The sequence below is a fragment of the Vanessa cardui genome, chromosome 21 (genome assembly GCF_905220365.1).
Source record: "Vanessa cardui chromosome 21, ilVanCard2.1, whole genome shotgun sequence".
NCBI classification, from domain to species: Eukaryota; Metazoa; Arthropoda; class Insecta; order Lepidoptera; family Nymphalidae; genus Vanessa; species Vanessa cardui.
The window spans coordinates 5562004-5583395 of NC_061143.1; the positions used below are offsets into that span (position 1 = coordinate 5562004).

General features: G+C 31.6%; 2 protein-coding genes across 4 annotated transcripts in view; both read right to left on the reverse strand.

Annotated features, from left to right (window-relative positions):
* Window positions 1-7093, reverse strand: part of LOC124538719 (DE-cadherin) — a 178015-nt gene extending 170922 nt beyond the window's left edge. The window contains exon 1 of one of the 2 annotated variants that reach the window (XM_047115873.1): window positions 6558-7093. In XM_047115873.1, coding sequence (XP_046971829.1) covers window positions 6558-6639 — 82 coding nt within the window. In that variant the 5' untranslated portion in view covers window positions 6640-7093. The remainder of the gene's footprint in view (window positions 1-6557) is intronic. The other variant, XM_047115874.1, reaches the window with a different exon arrangement.
* Window positions 7094-7370: 277 nt separating this feature from the next.
* LOC124538720 (spondin-2-like) lies at window positions 7371-14268 on the reverse strand. 2 transcript variants are annotated; one of them, XM_047115875.1, is made up of 10 exons: window positions 14075-14268; window positions 13478-13662; window positions 13076-13290; window positions 12498-12695; window positions 11944-12150; window positions 10862-11122; window positions 9496-9667; window positions 8603-8657; window positions 7993-8179; window positions 7371-7659 (listed from the first exon to the last, which is right to left on the reverse strand). In XM_047115875.1, coding segments are annotated over exons 1-10 (1599 nt in total). In that variant the 5' UTR covers window positions 14077-14268; the 3' UTR covers window positions 7371-7542. The 2 variants fall into 2 exon arrangements, with proteins under 2 accessions (XP_046971831.1, XP_046971832.1); XM_047115876.1 differs by lacking the exon at window positions 14075-14268 and having other exon boundaries at window positions 13482-13662.
* Between the last annotated feature and the right edge of the window lie 7124 nt (window positions 14269-21392).

Consider the following 21392-nt stretch of genomic DNA (forward strand, 5'->3'; position numbering starts at 1 on the left):
TCAATTTATCGCATTTTAAACTCGCGTAATCCACAAAACGCATTATGTATCGAATGAGAAAAAAAAGACGTGTGGTTACTTTTTTACATTATCTGTAGCGAGGTGAGTGCAAGGAGAATAAATTAAGGTTAATGAATGACTTATTGTGTGAGGGACAGGAAATTATTATTGGTAGACTGGTCGAGTTACAAGTAGGGTTAATAATAATAACGTTATATGTGCTGGTGTAATGTACGCGTTCAAGAATTCAAAGAAATAGTTAAGGCTTGAGTTTCGTAACTTAATAGTGATCTATGGATATTTTTAATTGCTCTGACGTTGAGAAAACTAATCGTGTCTAACGGCTATTTTGATTTAGTATGATTACAAAGCAAGTAGTATAATAAAAGTTTTTTCAATTGTCGTTTTTCAATAGTATGCATATATGAGAACTAAGCAATATTTTTCGTCATTCTCAATTGGCAATTTATAAATACTCTTAATATACAACACGCCGAAATTTATTTAAAAAAAAAACATTCTAAGCTGTATTTAAATTAATCATCATTTTTAGTCATAAATAAACATTATAATTAACTAATACTTAATTAATTATAGATGGAATTTAATACTTTTACAAGCTTTTATTCAACTTTCAATGTTTTGGTCCAGTCTTGCAAGCTGTCTGAATCTGTCTGCTAGTTCAATATCGATGACAATGCACATATTTACACAGGATTGGCTCCAGACTGAGATATCCTCGGAAGTCAACAGTATATAAAATAATTTTGAATTGGATTTATATTCAAGTGACACAACATTTTGTTTGTACGTAAAAAAATATGTGGAAGCTCGAATAACTTGATAATTAAAATTGATAAAGAGAGTTATAATTGTCCAATATAAGAAAATAAGCGGAATAAGATAACTATAATTAAAAACTATTTCGTTATAGAGATAAAAATTAAAGTGTTCGTTTTTTATTGTTTTAGATTAGATTCTACACAACAAATGAAAATTTAAAAAGACAAATATATATTGCTCTCCTTCATACCACGTCATTTTTTTCTTCTCTACCGAGCAACGAAATGTGCTTAATACAAGACATTAAAATACAATTTATTCAAAAATCGAATATCAATTCGCCTAAAAAGATTCACCTCCTTAATGGAATAATGTCTCGAGATTAAGACGGTCGAATACAGAAATGGGATATTATGATTTTCGAGTTATTATGGCAATGCCCTATTGAAAAGCTGTAACTTCGAAACAAGTTATCGGTTTTGCATGTCTAAGCCGGTTGTTCTTAATATGGCTTAGCCGTAGCCGTGCCTTTGAGCAAACATAAGCCGTAATAGGCATCTAGACGAAGACATTTATAGAATAACTCTGATAACTTTGACTCTTGGCGAAGTTCATACTCGCCTTTAAGTAAATGTTTTTTTATTAAATTCGCGTTGCTCCCTAAATTAGGTATTCACTTAAGAAATTACTTTATAGAACGGGAAAGTTTTTATTAAGTATTTGAGTATTATTTCTCGTGCGTTTGTTTGCGTCAAGTAATTTATAACTGTTTTTCATATCTCGTTAAATAGAAAAATAAATGAAGAAATCAACTTATTAACATTATTTTTTAAAGTCAGGCTTAAACTGAATAAGAGTATCAAGAAATTATGCAATGAGATTATTTTCGTTTTATAATAATGAGTACATACGATTATGAACTAAAGTTATCATTATGAATTTTAACGGCAAAATATTCGCACTTGAATTTTGTGTGTCCACTAGTTAACTCATAGTTGCAACTGAATTTAAGCGACTTTTGAAGAGGTTTTTGGAAAAATAATCGCTGCTCCAAAATTCAGTGTTGCCTGCCAGCATTTAAAGCCGCAATCTTCACTTAAAAGATCACGATCTCTAGCACCTGGATACATTTCGGATAATCAAACACATGTTATACTTTAATTAATTTCCATTCTTAATATATTTTACTTAAGCAAAAGTGTGTTCTATAAAAAAACATTGAATTATTTCAAGTTAGACCTCTGCAATAAAAACTCCATTACACCAAGTACCGTCCGTAAAACAAAAGATGTTCTACTAAAATGTTAAACTTTTTATGCTAACGATATCGTTATTGAGATTTCGAATTAACATTGCTGTAATGAAGCTATAATGCCCGCTATTTAGTACTATTAACGTTCTATGGGGACCTGATACTAAAACGATTGGTCTATAACATTACTAATATCAATTAAAACTTATCATAATACTAATTATAAACGTTAGTCCAATACTCAAAAGCATACAAAGGGTTCAATCGTACGATTTAACTAAAAACCATTGCAAAAACCCGTGATACGTATCCCAATATTTGTTAAGTAGTAAAGAAACGTCCTATAAGCACGGTAGCTAAGTTTTACACCATAAATCCTTGTCTTACTTAGGTCAATTTTAAATAATAATTACTAATACTTATATGTTTGTACCACATGATAATATGATAAGTGTTCTTGGCACGCCATAGCTCTGATATAGTAACAAAATGTAGTACTTAATTAATCACATTCAAATATGTAAAATTAGTTGTCTACAGTGTTTCATTCCCAGAATAAATGAACCCTTGGGACATTTCTTTTTATTTTAAACCTTGTAATATTACATTATTATTATGAAAATATCAAAATATGTACATGTTTAACATTATACGAAAACTACAAAATGTATATAATTTTGTTCTCAAAAGCTCTGACTAATCTCCTTGTACGATTTAAAAATTGCGCCATAATTATACTATTTTGTTGATGGGATCGTTTATAGCGTGAAAAGGAAAGCAAACGTGTTACGTTTTTCCGGTACTAAGCGAGAATAAGCGGGAAAATTCTTTTGTTCGCAGGTAACGCTGCGAGTTGTAGTCATATACGTGTCTCGATCGCTAATTGCGACCCGGATGAGTATTTTTGTTTTAAGTGATTAAATTATCATAAATTGACTCATCAATTACTCAGCTATTAAGCTGGCACTTACGTCTGTTAATTTAATCGTATTAAAGAGGCTATGATGGTAATAACCCTTTAATGTATATAATAAAAGTTTCTTGTACAAATAAATACACATGAAGACGAAGGGTCCCACCCCTTCGTCTTCATGTGTATTTGACAGCATGAGGTTCAACGGACCAGGATGCAGTCTTCTTTCATCGACCAAGAAAGCTGACATTTTATTTTCCATTAATAGTAGTAAATTACTTTAATTAGTTGTGCAATTCACGATATATTCCTTTTTGGAGAATTAAGCTTTCTGAACCCAAAATCAATGATAAAGTAACGAAATTAATTTAACAAAAACGAATTTCTACAGTACGAATGAAGTGAAGCAGGTCTTAAAGCAAAAGAAACGAAAGTAAAAGAACGTGCGAGCAGGAGAATAAGAGAGAACAAAAAGAAACAATATTCGTTAAAGTGAGCATGCACTACAAAATATTGTAAAAACTGAATTCGTTGCATACGAAAAAATCTTTTCCCATAATATAAACACCCTAGACGATAAAACAGTCCCCTGTCACGCATTTTCACGAAATCATCCATAACTCACAAAATAAGAGGAAAATGCTTGGGCTTTTTGAAGATACTTAGATTTGCATCGCTTGGCAAAAATATACTTGAGACATTGTCCTTTTGAGTAAATTCAAATTAAGAGCGAATGAAAATTACAACAGTAAGAGTAACACACCTATTTATTAAATTACCATTTCTATCAAGTCCAGACGTCAAGAAGTCAAATGAAACACATCCGGAATGCGTGCATTTAAAATTTTACATGCGAGATTATCGGTCATCAAGACAGATGCAAGCACTTGAAACTATAATTCTACTTAATTCTTTCAGCACAGTCTACTTATAACCACTACTACTTACCATTAATTAGTAACTTTGTATAGGAATAAATATTTATATAACTACTTCTTTTATTTACGGTACATTTTATTGGATAAAAAGTATCTTGTGTCATGGTCAGGTTCGCGTTATCTATGCAATCATCACGAATGTTGTTGTGTGAAAGGATTATTTCGATAAAACATTATTTTATGAATTTATTATATTAGTAGGTTTTTAATTTTCCTTTTATAAGAGCAACGATTTGCTTTCTTAGGTAAGATTTTTTAAGATTTAAAACTTGAAATAATTTAACCAGTCTGGCCCTCGTCGGGATGAGTAGGCGCTCTGCGTGCCACGGGCAAAAAGTTAATGTCGCGCCTACACGTAACACGATAAGGGTTGACATATGTGGAGGGACCATGTTTTATGATGTAGTCATAATGGTTAATTTGAATAATAATTACTTTAAAAAACAAGTCCACACGAGTTACATTTTTATTTTATTTTTCTACAAGTTAACTTTAATCGTGACTTTATATACCATTTAATTTATTCTTGGCGATGAAATCTAGACTATTACACACCGTGACGAACTATGAAGATAGAATTTGAATATCCGGGAAAGTTATCGTACTGTAAACTTAATCTGTATCTTATATAATTTAAATCGAAATTTAAATTTCGAACAATTTCGTTTTTATTGCTTTTAAATATAAACGACCAACATGTTTATGTAAAAATCTTTCAAAATTTTGTAATAAGAACAATTATTTTCAGTAACTTTTTAAATGTTATAATTGTTGATTCGAAGTTCTCATAAAAATATTCCAGATTAAACTTCGATCTACCGAAACTATGTCACAGCAAAGTTCGTCATAGTTTGTTGGAATTTGTTATTCTTTTGTTGCCTAGTGTGTTATCTTAAGTCTTTTCAGACACGATTATAAGAAATATTCTACGAATAATCTGTATTAGTTTGACTCAGAATGAGTAATCAGAAAGCTATTGAATATCGCGATCAATTACTAACAAACAGTGACGAAAGATGCTTTTCTATACTAAACACCGTTATTTACACCAGGTAAAAGAATTCGATGACGTCACAATTTAAAAATGCTTTAATAAAGTAATGGCTACATTTTAAATTAAGTTTTAGGTTACAGATACAAATCATAACGCACAAGATAAGCACTTGATATATAAATATTCAGCTTTTTAAAATTACTTTGTAAGAGATTAATGACCGCAGGAAGTCGCCAAAGATTACAGTAATATAAACACTCATTCATTCTAAGTCGCTTGCATGAACTATTATAATTATCAATAATATCGTTTATAATGTTTCCGAAACAAGCTAACTCATCTTTTTACGCCTAGTGAGCTATTATTTAATGTGAATACAGCGCATATTTGGTCACGCTATACAAACATCACTTATTAAAACACATTTATAAAATCTTTGATTTGTATAGTTATGTTAAAAGTTTAAGCGAATACATTGTATTCAATTCATGATTTATAATACAAGTTATGTACAAAAACATCTTTAAAGTACAGTGTAACTCGTTTTCTACTTCTGTAGGAACTGATGACTGATGATTCTCATAATTCCTATATATCTAAACACTTAAAACAATTGAATCGTGCGTACAGAATGAACACTTTTTAAATATCACTAAATAACATAAACAATAATATTTGGAGTTATTGTTTTCTATTGTCAAGAACGTATCTCATTGTTTAAATGATTTAAAGGTGTTTAAATTATTTTTATTGTTTCACTTTAGTTAAAGATAAAAATTTAACCGAAAAGATATTTCTCAAAATTACTTAAACAAAAATAACACGTTTCGGCGTGTTACATCATTTATAGGTTAATATTGAATATTACGATATTAAGTTAACAATAACATATAATCAACGTATTAATAAATATACGTCTTGCTTATATGTAAAGTTATATTATATATACTTTATTTCTTAACGTAAGTATTTGCACAAACAAAGTTAACTAAGTGAAACAGGAAATAAAAGTACGAAAAATATTACCTGATCTATTACAAGTAAACGATTATTATTAATACAATCCTTTGTTTCCATAATCCAAGTATAATGATGTATGGAAAACCATAAATTCAATAGGACTCTTAATATGAAAGCATTACGATCTACAATTGTCTGGCAAAGCCGACAACGGCCTAAAATAATATGAATGATATGTTTTCCATAGATATTAATTACCTATATGTTTTACGTACAGGTATGTAATTGATACCTATATATTATAAGGATGAGTCATTACGAATCAGTCAAAATTGCTTTTTTATCTGTTCTTTCTTAATTGTTTCTTACTGAATTTTTAGAAATATTATATAATAATAAAACGCGTTTATAAGATATAAGTTGTAAAGAAACGCTTATCTTGCACATATTATAAATATGTCTTTAATTTTATTATACAATATCTTTTTAAAGTTTTACGCTAATGTTATCTAAGATAATTCAAAACAATTCAATTACGTTACGTAGAAAAATACCACTATAATTGATTCATATCTTGAACATGACGTCACCCTTAGTGAATGGTTCAAAAATTTCTAGTTTCCGAGAAGCAAACAATAGGCGATAGAACAAAGCGCAGGCGACAGGCTCGCCGTAGTTGCGCAGGCACAGGTAAGAAAGGCGTTTTTGCCTACCTACCTTTCGTATACTGCGTCGACGCCACCGCAAGCGAGCCGATCAACAGCGCGGCAAGGAAGCCCCTCTTTACCCCGCGTACCATTTTCTCAATTCAATATTATTACTATTTTGAGCACGTCACTGCTGTAAAAACTTGTCACAAGGAGCAAACAGGCACACACGAAGTTGTCTTGTATTCACACTAATCACGCACACTATCACAGAATACAAACGCACATCCATTTGAAAAATGTTCGTTTATCCGATAAAGGTAACCGCTTCGCACGACTCGTGGGACGAAGCATGCAGGTAAAACGAGTAAGCCTATTAAGTTTCAAAAACTTAAAACTACTAATTTAGTTCGGTCTTAGGTAATTAAGCACTACGTAGTGCGTTAGTCACGGCAGTTCTGCACAAGTTTATGTTTAGAAACTTTACATATTTTCGTAAAACAATTCCGAAGTTCAGGGCGATAACGGGCGAGACGTAAAACACGACCGCCCGACGCATCGTTCGCGGCAGACTGGCGTGAAGTGAGCGAACAATCAACAAGTTGCGATCGCGCGCGAGGCGGGCCTTAACATCCGGAGCATGCGCCATCCGCTTCTATGTTCATACCCGACTACTCCACAAAGTTGACTCTGCCGCGTCCTCCGTACTAGCCAGTAAAACTTAGAAACCGGCTTTTTTTCGCGCAAAAACTAAAAGACAAGATTTCTTCTGGATTACCACAACCCGGTTTGTATTTATGCAACTCAGGATTGAATTTAATTTAAATAATAATTTATTAATAGATTTATCGAGTATATTACAATAAGCTTAATATAATAATAAATAGTTACTCATATATAGATACTTACTAAATTATTATACATATTTATTTTAATGTTAGATGATGTTTGAACGTAAAAAAATAAATTGAATCATTAATAAACTAAAAATAAGTTTGGCTGATCAATCAATGTTACTTTTAAATAGATTTTATAATCAATTTTCATTAATTATGTTACAAGCAATCCACAAAACAATTTTGCGACTCTATTAGAGCGCCATCTTGTTCTTGTCGACAATTTGCCGCCATATTCGCTTGTGATTTATAGCCGTCTTGAAAGACGTTTTGATCCTGAAAAAAATATTCAAAGTAATTTGATTGGAAAAATCTTTTTTAAAAATTAATTTTAACATAATATGATATACAGAGCGTCAATGGGATATGATTTAAAGAAATAAGTGTGTCTTTTTAATATTTAAATATCAATTTACCAAGTTACTGACTTTCAGAAAATTAAAAATAAACATACTTATATATTTTTATTGTTAGCTCTAAAGTAAGAACTCTTTTACACGAAATGGCTTTTTATAACTCTTAATACAGACACAGTTTCGCTTTTAACCTTTCTTCCCCAATAATTGACATTTTGTTTTCCTCAACCCATTTAACACATTATTTACTAACTTGGTAGGTTTCGAAGTAAACTTTTCTATCATTCCTGTATCGACTGCGAAGCTGTGTACCGATACCACAATAACCGGTATCAGGGGCACATTTTGACCACTCGCTCCATTCACTGAGAGCACAATTATCCTCCTGCAAGCTCGGGTCTTGCTTTATTGCTTGTATAAGTGGTTCTTCGATTACTTCCCTGTTTGAAAAAAATATTATATGACAATGTTCATTTATTGTAAAGAAAGAGCTCCAAACTTTTATATGTATTACGAAGCGTCAATAGCGCAATATTATTTTCGACCCCAGTCCACATGTTTTAAGCTTAAATGGATGAAAATTATAGATAAGTATTAGTTAATAATTCCTTATTCTTCACTGGAGTATTGCAATTATTCTTTTAAAAAAGAAATAAATTATGCTCAGAGCGACAACCTTTCATCCAAATATGTACCAAAAGATCGGAAGATTTTGTTCCTAGTATATAGTAAAAAGCTAAGCGTCTTACGTTCTTAGGTTCAAAAACATTTGTAAATGTTCTTCATTAACTGAACAGGTATTTTTTTTATGTTTTACCCAGATTGGCTTCGCGATAAAACTGATGAATAAATGTAATACTTACTCAACATTTTCAGATCTCGCCTCTTCTTCTTGAGAACCCTCGTGCTCATTGATACCTTTTGTAAAAAGAAGGACTTTTTAATCTGTGGAATTAATCTAACAGAGTACATAAGCATTTTGAACCTTTAATAAGATATTCTTTATAGAAAGTCTTGATAGTTGTCGTTTTTGAATACTATTGAATAATATTTGTTTATCTTTTGTTTTTTACGACCGTAATTTTTTTATAAGGATTGTTTTTTTTGGATTATTGTTTAATAAAAAACGTACGTACAATTTTTCTTTCTACATTTCTAACTGAGTACATCACACTGCGAATTGTGAGGATATTAAGTTTTCAATTCCTTTTAACTTGATACTTAAGTTTCTTTCTGGAAAGTTTCAGTACTAAGTAGTACTTGAAAAACGCAATGATTGATGCTCGGTTACGAATTTACGGTCTGCGCTGCATCTTTAAGATATTCGACTACAACTCCAGGCCATCTTTTAAATTTTATTTAATTTTTATTTTTAGATGTAATGTCTATTTCAAACCATAGAACCTTCGATCATTGTTATTAATAATAAATATGAGACTACATCACATACATTACTTTGATCCCAATGTAAGTAGTTAAAGCACTCGTGTTATGGAAAATCGGAATTAACGATGGTTCCACAAACACCCAGGCCCAAGACAACATAGAAAACTAATTGTAATCTACATCAACGCAGCCGGGAATCGAACCCGGGAATCGAACCTCGGAGTGGCGTACCCATGAACTTAGTATTTGAGTGGTGTACACACCACTCGACCACAGAAGTCGTCATATTATATAAAAAATCATAAGCGTTACATTATAATAATATTTTCTTTAAATACTAAATACCACAATAAATCAAAGTCGATCTCACCTTCTTCGCAATCATCTCCGACTAAGGGATAAACATCTAGCCTTCTCACTTGGAGGTGAGCGAAAGGCTTTAAATCGTTTAGGTTCATCTGATAAAACGGGGACTCCTTGTCAAATGAGCCCACTGCGACACGATCGACAGTATCGACGGGCTGAGTTGATGACGTCGCCGACTGAGAGTGAATATCAATATAATTCAAACCGGGGAATTAATAAGGGAACGGAATCTGAGACAAATATATATTTAGTATTCCAAAGTGGTTGAAAGTAACGTTATTCTATTACGTTTCTTGTTTTATTTTTCACTTATGCATAAACATTTACTTGGTGGTAGGGCTTTGAGCAAGCCCGTCTGGGTAGGTACCACCCACTCACCAGTTATTCAATTGTTGTGTTCCAGTTTGAAGGGTGAGTGAGCCAGTGAAACTACAAGAACAAGGGACATAACATCTTAGTCCCCAAGGGTAGTGGTGCATTGACGATGTGAGAAATAGGTAATATTTCTTACAGTGTCATTGTCTATGGGTGATGGTGACCACTTACCATCAGGTGGCTCACATGCTCGTCCGCCAACCTATACGATAAAACAAAACTTCGTATAACAGATAACGTTTATGACAAATTCTACAATAAATATTCAATATCTGTAATTTAAAGATCTAAAACAAAATTAGATTGTCAGACTCCTATTACTAATATAGTCATATTTTGTACATTAACGTGCAGTTATGTCTATAGTGAGTTATGTTCGTTGACCGCAGAAATACATTATCTGTTTCGTGTTACCGTATGCATAATCTAGTACAGCTTGAATTATTAATATGCTTAAAGAACTTTATTCTCAATGAGACATTATATTTAGTTGACAATGCGGATAGAATTACAAGAGATTACACATTCGTCATTTCATCAGAGCTCGACCACCCTTCGATTCAGACGCTTAGGATATAGAGTTAGATATTATAGATTTATTATGTAAATATTCTGTCGGTTGAGAGTTAATATCTTATAATAACAACTACAACAACAACAGCCTGTAAATTTCCCACTGCTGGGCTAAAGACCTCCTCTCCCATTCAGGAGAAGGTTTGGAACATATTCCACCATGCTGTTCCAATGCGGGTTTATGGAATACACATGTGGCAGAATTTCTATGAAATTTGTCACATGCAGGTTTCCTCACCATGTTTTCCTTCACCGCTGAGCACGAGATGAATTATAAAGACAAATTAAGCACATGATGATTCATGTGCTTAATTTGCGGTGCTTGCCTGGATTTGAACCCGCAATCATCGGTTAAGATGCACGCGTTATAACCAATGGGCCATCTCGAATATCTTATAATGATCTCTTAATAATGTAAATACCTCGTATGATATACCATCCATGGTGCCAGCGTCCCAAGGATACAATGGCAGTTCATGGCTTTCCAACCAACCGAGCTCAGTACACAGTTCAAACCTTGTGACTCCCAAGAACCAATCTGGAGAAGGTTTCATTGCGATGACTAATGAGAACAAATGGTGTATTCGGTCCACCCTAAACAGGGAATGGGAAGGTTCGAACATGTACGGATGATCACGACGTTTTCCCCTAATGAGTGTTCGAGTTCCATTATGAACGGACATCTAAAAAATTACAAAAAAAAAAATTAAATATTACACTTTAATAATTTTTTTAGACATTACTGAATTTACATCGAAAAATAATTAAGAATATCACACAGAACACTACTTTCATTTATTGTTAAGCATAGCTAAATAAAGACCAATTTTCTAATAATATATAATTACGTCACATTTTACTTTTGTAGTTTGGTCTTTTTAAGCTGTATTCGTAGCAGGTTTTTATTTTTCTTAATATAATAAGAATAGAGTAATTGATGGTAGGAATACTGGCAATTAAAAGTAAAGTAATGGCCCATAAATGTCCCTCTCTGAGCAATGGCCAAAGAGAAGGGTTCGTGCTTATTTCATCATTATGCTCCAATTACGTGTGGTGGAGGCACATGTGGCTGAATTTAACACACATAATATGCAGGTTTCCTTACAAAGCTTTCATTCACCGTCGAACAAGCGATGAAATATAAAAATGAAATAAGCACATAAAAACTTAAATAAAATCATTGTCAATTTATGGGATTGTTATACATAGGAAATCTTTTACTGTCGAAAGTTTGTCGATTCTTATCAATAATAAAAAAATAATAAAAATAAAATGTACTTATTAATATTTGGAAATTTTTAATTAGGTTTACTTTTGAAGTATTGTTAATAATTTATTGCAAGTGTAGTACTCTTACAATAAATTATTAGATATAGTAAATATAATATAGATACTTACTTTTAAATAAAAACAATAACCTCAAAAAAACAGTTAATAGGTAATCAGTAACAAACACATTACGAAGTCGGGTATAACATAAATATAAAAAAATGTAATAACTCACCGCGTTTATAATTTCCCTTTCAATAACAGATATATCACGCTGCTCAGCCAATTTCTTCAAGCCAGGGCTAGCTTTATCACCTTCTTGCCACAGAATGTATTTATAACTGTGGGAGGCACCCACTAAGTGACTATAACCATTATTATCAGGTTTAATCGGGTAATTTCTTGGATGTGACATTCTTGACCAGTGCCCTTTAAAAATAACCTGAAAAATATTCAATAACGTAATTTTGATAACTTATGTTTTGTTTTTTACCCACAAAATCTTTGTTTATTTTAAGTATAATTTTATTTGTAACTTATTTTAACAACTTCTGGATGTTAATTGGAAAAATATATTATTTTAATTTTTAATAATTATTATTATTGGGTAAAATAAACAATAATTGAGAGACTAACTAGACATTTTGTATACAAGTTTAATCATCTTTGCGAAATTTCCGACAACTCCTTAAAAATAACGTTAGTGTGTCCGTAATAGTCAATAATGTGCACTCATATCATGGAGTTTTAAACTGTATATATATATATATATATATTTAAAAACTTCACCTCATATCGAGCCTCACTGCAAAGGTTACAAGAATCAACCGGTGGAAAAGGAGGACTGTCCAAAGGTTTTGTTGTATCCTTTCCCAATTCAATCGTTAGGTTCTCCCCCACGTACCAAACTTCAGAATTTTCCGCAACCATAGCGCGAAGTCTTACTCGTTGCTTTTTATCGCTTTGTTTTGGTGACACCCAATGAATCTAAGGAAAATTAAAAAATGTATCTCAAGGAATGTTGAGATACATTTTCAATACACGAATTAAGTGTTTATTATTTATTCATAAAATTTTAAAATAATATAAAAAGCCGAGACATTCCAAAGCTAAAAACACGTGAATCCTATAACATATTCGGATATTTTGAATATCACTGAGTTTTCATGTTCTTAATAGGTAGTTGTTTGTAGTTCATCTCGTGGATAGTGAAGGAAAACATCGTATTAAAAACCTGCTTTAAATATAATTCTACACATACATATGCAGCATTGGAGAAGTAATACGCTTCAAACTTTATCTTAAATCTGTAAGCTATTTACGTGCTTAATTGTTACTTACTGCTTACATAGAAGATTCAAAGTTACCTCGACTCGATATTTGTCAGTGTTGTCAGTGTTCTCTACAGAGTTGTAACATCGCTCGCTGTATCTCGACTGCCTGTTTGTGTCTAAGGTCTTAAGGCTTCCTACATCAACTGATCTATGATCAAACTCATAGCTACTGTTGTCTACTTCTGGATCCTCAACCGTGATCATGAACCATTTAAACGGACGTTTCACGTCATTTGACGTGACTATTACTGGAAAATACATTTATAGTTCAAATAACACATTGCTTAAATCTATTTCATAAATATTTGATAATTGCTATAATATTCATCGGACAATATTGTTTATTGTAGCGATAGCAGAAACACTTTTGATAAAACAAAAATGTTTTTATTCCTGTAATATTGTTGGATAAGCTACAGCTTACTATAATCTTACAAACATAGGTCTGATCGGGCCGGTAGATATTTTGATTTTTACTCTTCATGTCGATCGTCATTGTGTAAATGCCTTTATTTTCACTGGGTGTAAGTACCGTCGCTTGTGGTGGAGTTTGATCACATTTACCGGGCTGACCGGATGTTAAAGTTGGTATGATTAATAATAGCAGAAGTTGGTCGTACCTGATAACAAAATTTTATACATAATAATTAACTACTGTACTTCTACGAGTATGTCTTATCAGTATTAATTAAAGAATTATATCTTATAAAAAGAATTTAAAGCGCGCCTGTTAAAATATTCAAAGCAATGTTGTATAAATAGAAAACATGACTATATATGATTTTAATGGTATCCAAATGAGCTCTCGCAAATTGTATTCACTAAAACAGTTTCAGATTTCTAATTAAGATGTGTGAACACATTAACAATAAAATGAAACAAATGTTGCATTTGCATTAATTAGACAATATACCAAATTTATTCCATTATTTGTACCTAATGTACCTAACATGTATTTATAAAAACTAACCTTAATATAATAGATAAAAAGAATAAACATAAAAATGTATACAGAGATAAAATTATACTTACATTGTAAACAAACCTAATTCACAATAAACACAACAAAGAACGTTGTACACTATCGTATCTTCCAATTATACTACGGAAATTATAATACATCCTCTTAAAAACAAGCACGTTTCGTTAAAATATAAATTATTCGATGTGCAAATTGAATTCGGAGGGAATCTATTAGGTTAACCCAGCGTCAACTAACAGTGTTCGTCGAATACGAAGGAACGTCCGCTTGGATGGGTGCCAACTTGGTTTGCTCTAGAAAAGAATTAGAGACTTTTCACATGAGCAGGATATTAAAGATAAACTTATAACACCAAGTTTCCGACACCGAAAAGTCAATACATCTTTCTTTGGGCAAGGCATTTTTTCCATATATTTTTTTCTAATTAAATTTTATTTTATTGGAAGATACGATAAAAATATGAATAGAAAAACTACTTGTTTTATTGCAATTTCAACGCGTGAATTAATTATCCGTTTATTAAATTATCATGATATAATGAATTAAGGATATAAAATAAATATATACCCATTTACTAACTTCGCCCCGATGAGGCTTGGGTGTAATGACCATTTTGTGACTTTCCGGTCGCATCGCCATCTACCGGGTCCAATCTAACCCATCTCTAGACATACACACCAAAATCGTCGAAATCGGCCCAAGCGCATAGATGAAGTTCAGTAACATACAAACATACCTACAGAAAATTTTATATATACATTTTAATTAGTTAAACAGAGAAAGCTATTTATTCTTAACGGTTTTACATATCGAATCGTTTTCAACATTCCTTACTCGCACTTAGTATTGACGTTTTTAATTAAATTTTTGTTCTACGCCAAGCGGTTGAAATTTGACTACAGTTAGGTATAGATACTAAAGAAAAATTAAAAACATAATATACAGAGTTACATTGAATAAAAAAAACAAGTCTACTCATATTTTTTTTATTTGTAATACTAATTCCCGTACATAATTACTAAAGAAAACGATCTAAATTGACACTATATAATTAGTCCAAGAAGGTTTATTTTAGAACGCTTTCTTATGAATGATGATAATAAAGATTATTTTCATTTTACACATCTTATCTGTAATAAAAAATACATAACATTATAAAGTATATTAATATTGTAAATGTGATTGTCTCTGTCTCTGTCTTTGTCTCTCTGTCGCTCTTTCACGACCAAACCGCTGAACTGAATTTGATGAAAAAAGGACATACTTTTTGCCTAAAACATGATAACCAGTCACTAAAACGCGAGGTTAGCCGCGTGTGACAACTTATATTCTTATAAAGCTGTAACGTTTTTGTCCAGTTTGAGTCTTCCATCAAAATATAAGAAATTATAAAAAAAAAACCGCCTTTGCACGCTCTTATTTTCTTGTCTTTGTTGTAATTGTTTTCATTATTATATGTCCTTTCATTGTGTGTGCAATAAAGTATTAAATAAATAAGTAAAAATAAATAAAAAAAACATTTACCGTGCCTTGAATCGACTTCCAACTCCAACTAAGACCATTATCTTTGTACAATTATTTTGTGTATCAGTCTGTGTGAATGGTGTCTTAATCAGTTTTAGCGACTTTGGTTGATAGTTATAACCCAAATCTCATGATATATAACGTAGAAATGCTTTTAAAAATATTGGAATATTAAAAACTCTTTGTCTGAACCTCGACTATGCAATATTTGTATGTTTTAAAATGGTGTTAATTACTATAGCAAAAACGACAACAATTAGCTTTCAACTCCAGGCTTTGACTAGCAATTTCTTGCCAGAAAAACACAATTGGCATCGAGGACGCGAACATTATGATCAGCAGCCAAATCTATATCAATGTTTATAAGAGAAATGATTATTAGTTTATTAAAATATATTTTTTATTGAAACTTCTCACGAAGATATTGTTTGGATAATATATCATCGATCTAATTTATTATAGCTGATATGCAATCTAAAGATTTATACAATATTTATAAGCCGTGAGTGATTATGGAATAATAATTAATTAGCTAAATCACTAAACATTATCAAGAAAAGAAATCTAATGATCTTGCGAAGTGAGAGAATTCATAAGGATACCTACTCGTTTTTTTAGTGAAAAAATAATTTAATGTAATATTTATATGATCAGCATATATGTTTACGTCAGTAATAACTGGTTGACCTTTCAATATCTCCAGAAATAGATATTCTAGAACGATTACGAATAAGAACTTTATGACTGAAATACATTTAAAGAGCATAAATTAAATTTATTTCTAAATTTACACAACAAGATACCTTCCTTCCGTTTTACGTATTATCTTTTAAATATTTTAAGTAGTAACATGTTTGTTTTTCATATAGTAAGAACCAGATCATAAATTGAATATTTATTTCAAATTAGCTGTGCCCGCGACTCTGGACGCGTTTGAATTTAAGAATAAGGTAGTCATAGTAGTTGTAGTAAGTAGGTAGTAGTAATAGATGTAGTCTCAGTTACTCTTTATTACATCAAATCAAATCAAAATAAACTTTATTCAAGTAGGCTTTTACGAGCACTTTTGAATCGTCATTTTACAATTAAGTGAAGCTACCACCGGTTCGGAAAATACATTCTACTGAGAAGAACCGGCAAGAAACTCAATAGTTGCTCTTTTTCAAAATTTAAAAAATACAGTCATGTTAGTTTAGTTAATACAATTATTTAAATTAATATATCCTGCTTGGAAGTCAACAGGTATTAACTCCACGCTTTTCTATCATGTTATCATATGATTTCTGCCACTTAAAGGCGGTCAAAATTGATTTATCCTCTGCAGAGATTAGCCGGAAGAAATTTACAAAAATGTTATTTTGGTAAATTTTGATATTACAATCAGACACTCCAATTTTATTATGTGTACATAGATATCTTATGATCGCTTAATTTAGCGAATTTGAGATTCCCGAAGCGTCAGATTCAATACATTGGTATAACGTCAAGGATGAGGATGTACATAGCGATATTAAATTAGATCTCCCCTGTGACGTCACGTTGTCTACGTGTTTTGTGATATCTTACGAAGCAGTACATGTATTTTATGGCACATAGTAAATGTTTATTATTTCGTTATGATTGCTTACTTAGTTGATCATGTCATATTCGATTGTCAGACACCTTATATTTTTGTAAACGCTATAGATAGTATATTATTGACGATGGAAAAAAATAATCGTTAGATTATTATTAAACAACAATCAAATAAGAACTTTGAATATAAGCTTTGTGTTATAATAATATATTTAATTCGTAATATTATCATTCTTAAATGAATGTGTGTAGTGTGGCTAAAGTAACTAGGGACATACCATTCTAGACCCCAAGGTCAGCGCATTAGGGATGTAAGGAATGTTTCTTATAGAGTTAAAGTCTATGGTCTAGTGGTGACCGCTTACCAGGCCGTCCTAGCTATATGACCGAAAAAAACAAAAACTATCGACCTGAAATTTAAACTTGAAACCCCGTAAACTAACGGCTAGACTATCGAGACTTGATGTTTGTGAGTCAAATATAATTTATTGATTATCTTCTGTTAGTTACATATACAATGCATGAATTAATGAAATATCGAATTCCTCTTACGTCAAGAGTGATAGCCCACGAGGCTCATATAATTCCGAGTTCGGTTATGGCAAACTGATTACAATATGAGCTAGGTGGAGTGCGAACATGGGTGCATATTAAATATTCATTCGTACAATTATGGTTCTATTAATGTATTCGAGAAGTTAATTTCAGTAGATTCACGCTCCATTACACACTCTAAAGTTACACAAATAATGTTCATCTAGCTCGGTGTAGTAATTTCCTATCATTGGACAAATTTGTTGAATATTCGGTGAATGGATTTAATACGAGCTAATGTATACTTCTTACTAACCGGTGGAACACGTGTATTTTATCCGGAAAAACACCAAGTTTATCGTATGTAATTACGATATATGCCTCAGGGGAAACAATCTGTTGGATGATATTCTGCTACAAGTGTAACCACTCATCCGCATTAAAGCAGTGTGGTGGAATTATCTCCAAGCAAAGCGTGTAGCAGAACTTCATTGAAAATGGACAAATGCAAGTTACCTGGCGTTTTTTTCTGCCTTCACCTACAACCACTGGATGCACTATAAATACAAAGTAAGCACATAAAAAGCAGTTTTACAGGCCTTGCTTAAACCTGCAATAAACGTTCACGATACACGCTTTCTGACACTGGACCAACTCGGCTTTATTTTTAAGTACTGTTTTAATAAATTATAACCGTCAAACTAAAAAACTTCAGAAATAAACAAAATGGTTAATTAGGTCTCTGGTTAACTGTGGTAAAAAACGATATCGCATGAAGGAGCGAAATTATTTCTTAACCCTTTTCATATTTATGTATATACCATCGATAAATTTTAAATAGCAATAACTTACTTTCTATATCGCGAGATTTTAAACCTTTGAAAGATTATGAACGATGACACATTTTGTAACTAAACGAATAGAATTGATAGTTTTTAATTTAACAGAAATTAACTTCGACAGATATATCAAAAAATCATATGTTCAATTGTAAAAATAAGAAAGATGATATAGATAGAAATAATGCTACAGATGCATTATAATAAATTATAATTACTTCTTTATTTTATTCTAAGAAATTATTAACATAAAACAGCACTTATGAAAAAAAAATAGCAATTCCGTAAATATGATTATTTTTGCTAGCTGTCTAACGTCTGGGTTACTGTACTGTACGCTTTGCGTGGGATTAGCGTGATTGATTAAAAAGCATGATTTATAATTTACAGCAGCAAATCAGACGGGACAAATGATTGTAATAGATCACATTGCTCACAGTAATTGACATTTTGAAAAGTAAAACTATTATTCATTCTGTCAATCGTCTGCGTTTGCTTCTGAATAATAAAACCGGCCAAGAGCGTGTCGGACACGAACATTAAAGGGTTCCGTAGCCATAAGATGGAAAAAATAATAATTTTTCGATAATTTTAAAAACCCATTTTTGGATTATCAGTATACATCTCTCCATCAAATTTCGTGGCAATCGGTGTAGAAACGGCGAAGAACGACAGTGCAGTCAGACGGACAGACAGACAGACAGACATGACGAAACTATAATGGTTCCTAGTAGACTACGACTACGACTATAGCATTGTTTCTCTCTAAAGCCGAAATACCATACATAATATTATAGTACTCATAAAGGTAAGGACATATGCTTGAGTGATTATTTAAAGAGATCATATGTAGCTATATATATAAAGATAGTATCTAATTACTTATAAATGTATTATTTACATTTATTGACTACTCTAAAGACAATGTTTTATTTCCTTGAGAAAGTACATTTCGTCGGAATATAATAATAGAAAACAATATGTAATATGTATTTATTTTATCGTAAGCGATATTATTGTAACGTTTATGGTTATTTTTGTACTTGTGAATATTATAGTGACGTAATAACATATTACTTATTGATACGTTTCCCTATCTTTATTTCCAATTATATATATATTACAATAGTAGTAGCAGACCATATATTACACAACACACAATTATAAGGAATTATAATTAAAGGATATTTTAATAAGGAAATCTGAAGTGCGCCTAGCATGAAAATATATAAAATAGTTATAATTGTTGTTATTGTTAAAATGTTTCCACGGCTTATAGATTCAAATTTGGAAACATTTACAAACGTTTATTTTTGTAATGTGGGCAGGATACAGTTTGCATTCAAATTTCCATTTGTTACACTTAATGTAAACTTAATGTGGACAAGAGTTTGCGAGGCCCTTGTTCTTTTTTTCGGGCGCGAGGCCCTTTGCACGCCACACCGCCCACGCCTTACGCCGCCATTGCTTATAGTTTTGATTTTAATGCTAGAGTGTTAAATAGTAAACTTACTGTTGGGCCACCACTGCTCTCCGTTTGAGAAGGTATGATGTTTTTTTTCACAACGCTCTTCCAATGCGGGTTGAAGGATATTTAGTTGGTAGATGAAAAATTCACCTCCTTACCTAGGTTTGAACCCGCAATTATCGGTAAAGATGGATGAGTTTTAATCACAAAGCCATCTCGGCTCATATTTATCTTAATAAGAATATATAATTCAATGAAGTAAAGTGTTTACTAATTTGTAAAATATTTCATTTAGGGATTGGCTACTTAATCGTAAGAATAAGACATTTTTCCTCTCAAGTAACTTAGTTTTTATGTTGCTTACCTATTCTTCAAACTGAAATGTAGCATATTTGTGCTTGGGTTTAAAACAAAATCGTTATTCTAATTTCCGCATTCTTACATTTAGGACTTTGCTGGTGGCCGTTTTAAGATCAACAACTTTTTTATTGCGTTCCTAAGGTTCTTAAGACAGTTTTTTTGGTAAAACATCGACATATTTCGAACATTTTACACAAAGCAACTTTAAATAACTAAACAATTTTTAACAACGGAAGAATTGATTGAATTAAGGCAAATACTCTTCCATAAATGCTTACGAAAGAGTATTTACCATTATTTAATCCAATTACTAATTATTTATTGGGATATTAAAAGGTAGTCATTTAAAAACTAACAAAATAGGGCTTACAAGATAAACGGGAAACGGGTTCAGGTAATAAAATATGATTAATTACTTGGAACCGAATATATTTTCCATACCCTATTCAATTTAGTTACAAATAGATCCTAAATCTAGTTCATAAGCGAATCTAAAATTTACAACGGGATCATTACAAATTAGTTATGAATCCGATTAATCTATCCCGACGTACTTGATGAATAAATATAAGTGGCCTGCGGCTGGAGCCCGATGCGGTCTCTATTGAACCAAAATAAACACATGCTGCTTAAACGATCGCTAATTATTCGTATATATTAACATTATTTACATTTAATGGATTAGGGATGTATTTGTTTATACCCGACTGTGCTCGTTCAAAAGGGAGGTTATGTTATTGATTCATGTACCGTATATATTTATATGTTATGTTTATTGTAAACTACGTGATACCTACGTAATTAAATAAATCGCGACTAATTTTCATAGTGAAATTTATTTAATTATCGTGTGTCTATTTCTTCTGTAACCGAAAAGTTAATAAGTCATTACTATGTACTGAATCAATAGTAACGTTGAATTAAATATATCACGTAAATCAAAGCTGCTTGTATTGACTCCGTGAATGAAGTATTATTGATTATTTTTTCTAAAAAAATAGAAACTATTGAGATTCTTGCCGGTTCTTCTCTCTACTCTCCGAATCGGTGGTAGCTTCACTTAATATA

Coding starts and splice junctions, on each gene's coding strand:
- LOC124538720 (XM_047115875.1), bottom strand. Junction 12,151..12,497: donor GCAGTGAGGCTCGATATGAG/GTGAAGTTTTTA, acceptor AATATTTTTCAG/GTTATTTTTAAAGGGCACTG. Junction 8,180..8,602: donor GCGAGATCTGAAAATGTTGA/GTAAGTATTACA, acceptor TTTTTCAAACAG/GGAAGTAATCGAAGAACCAC.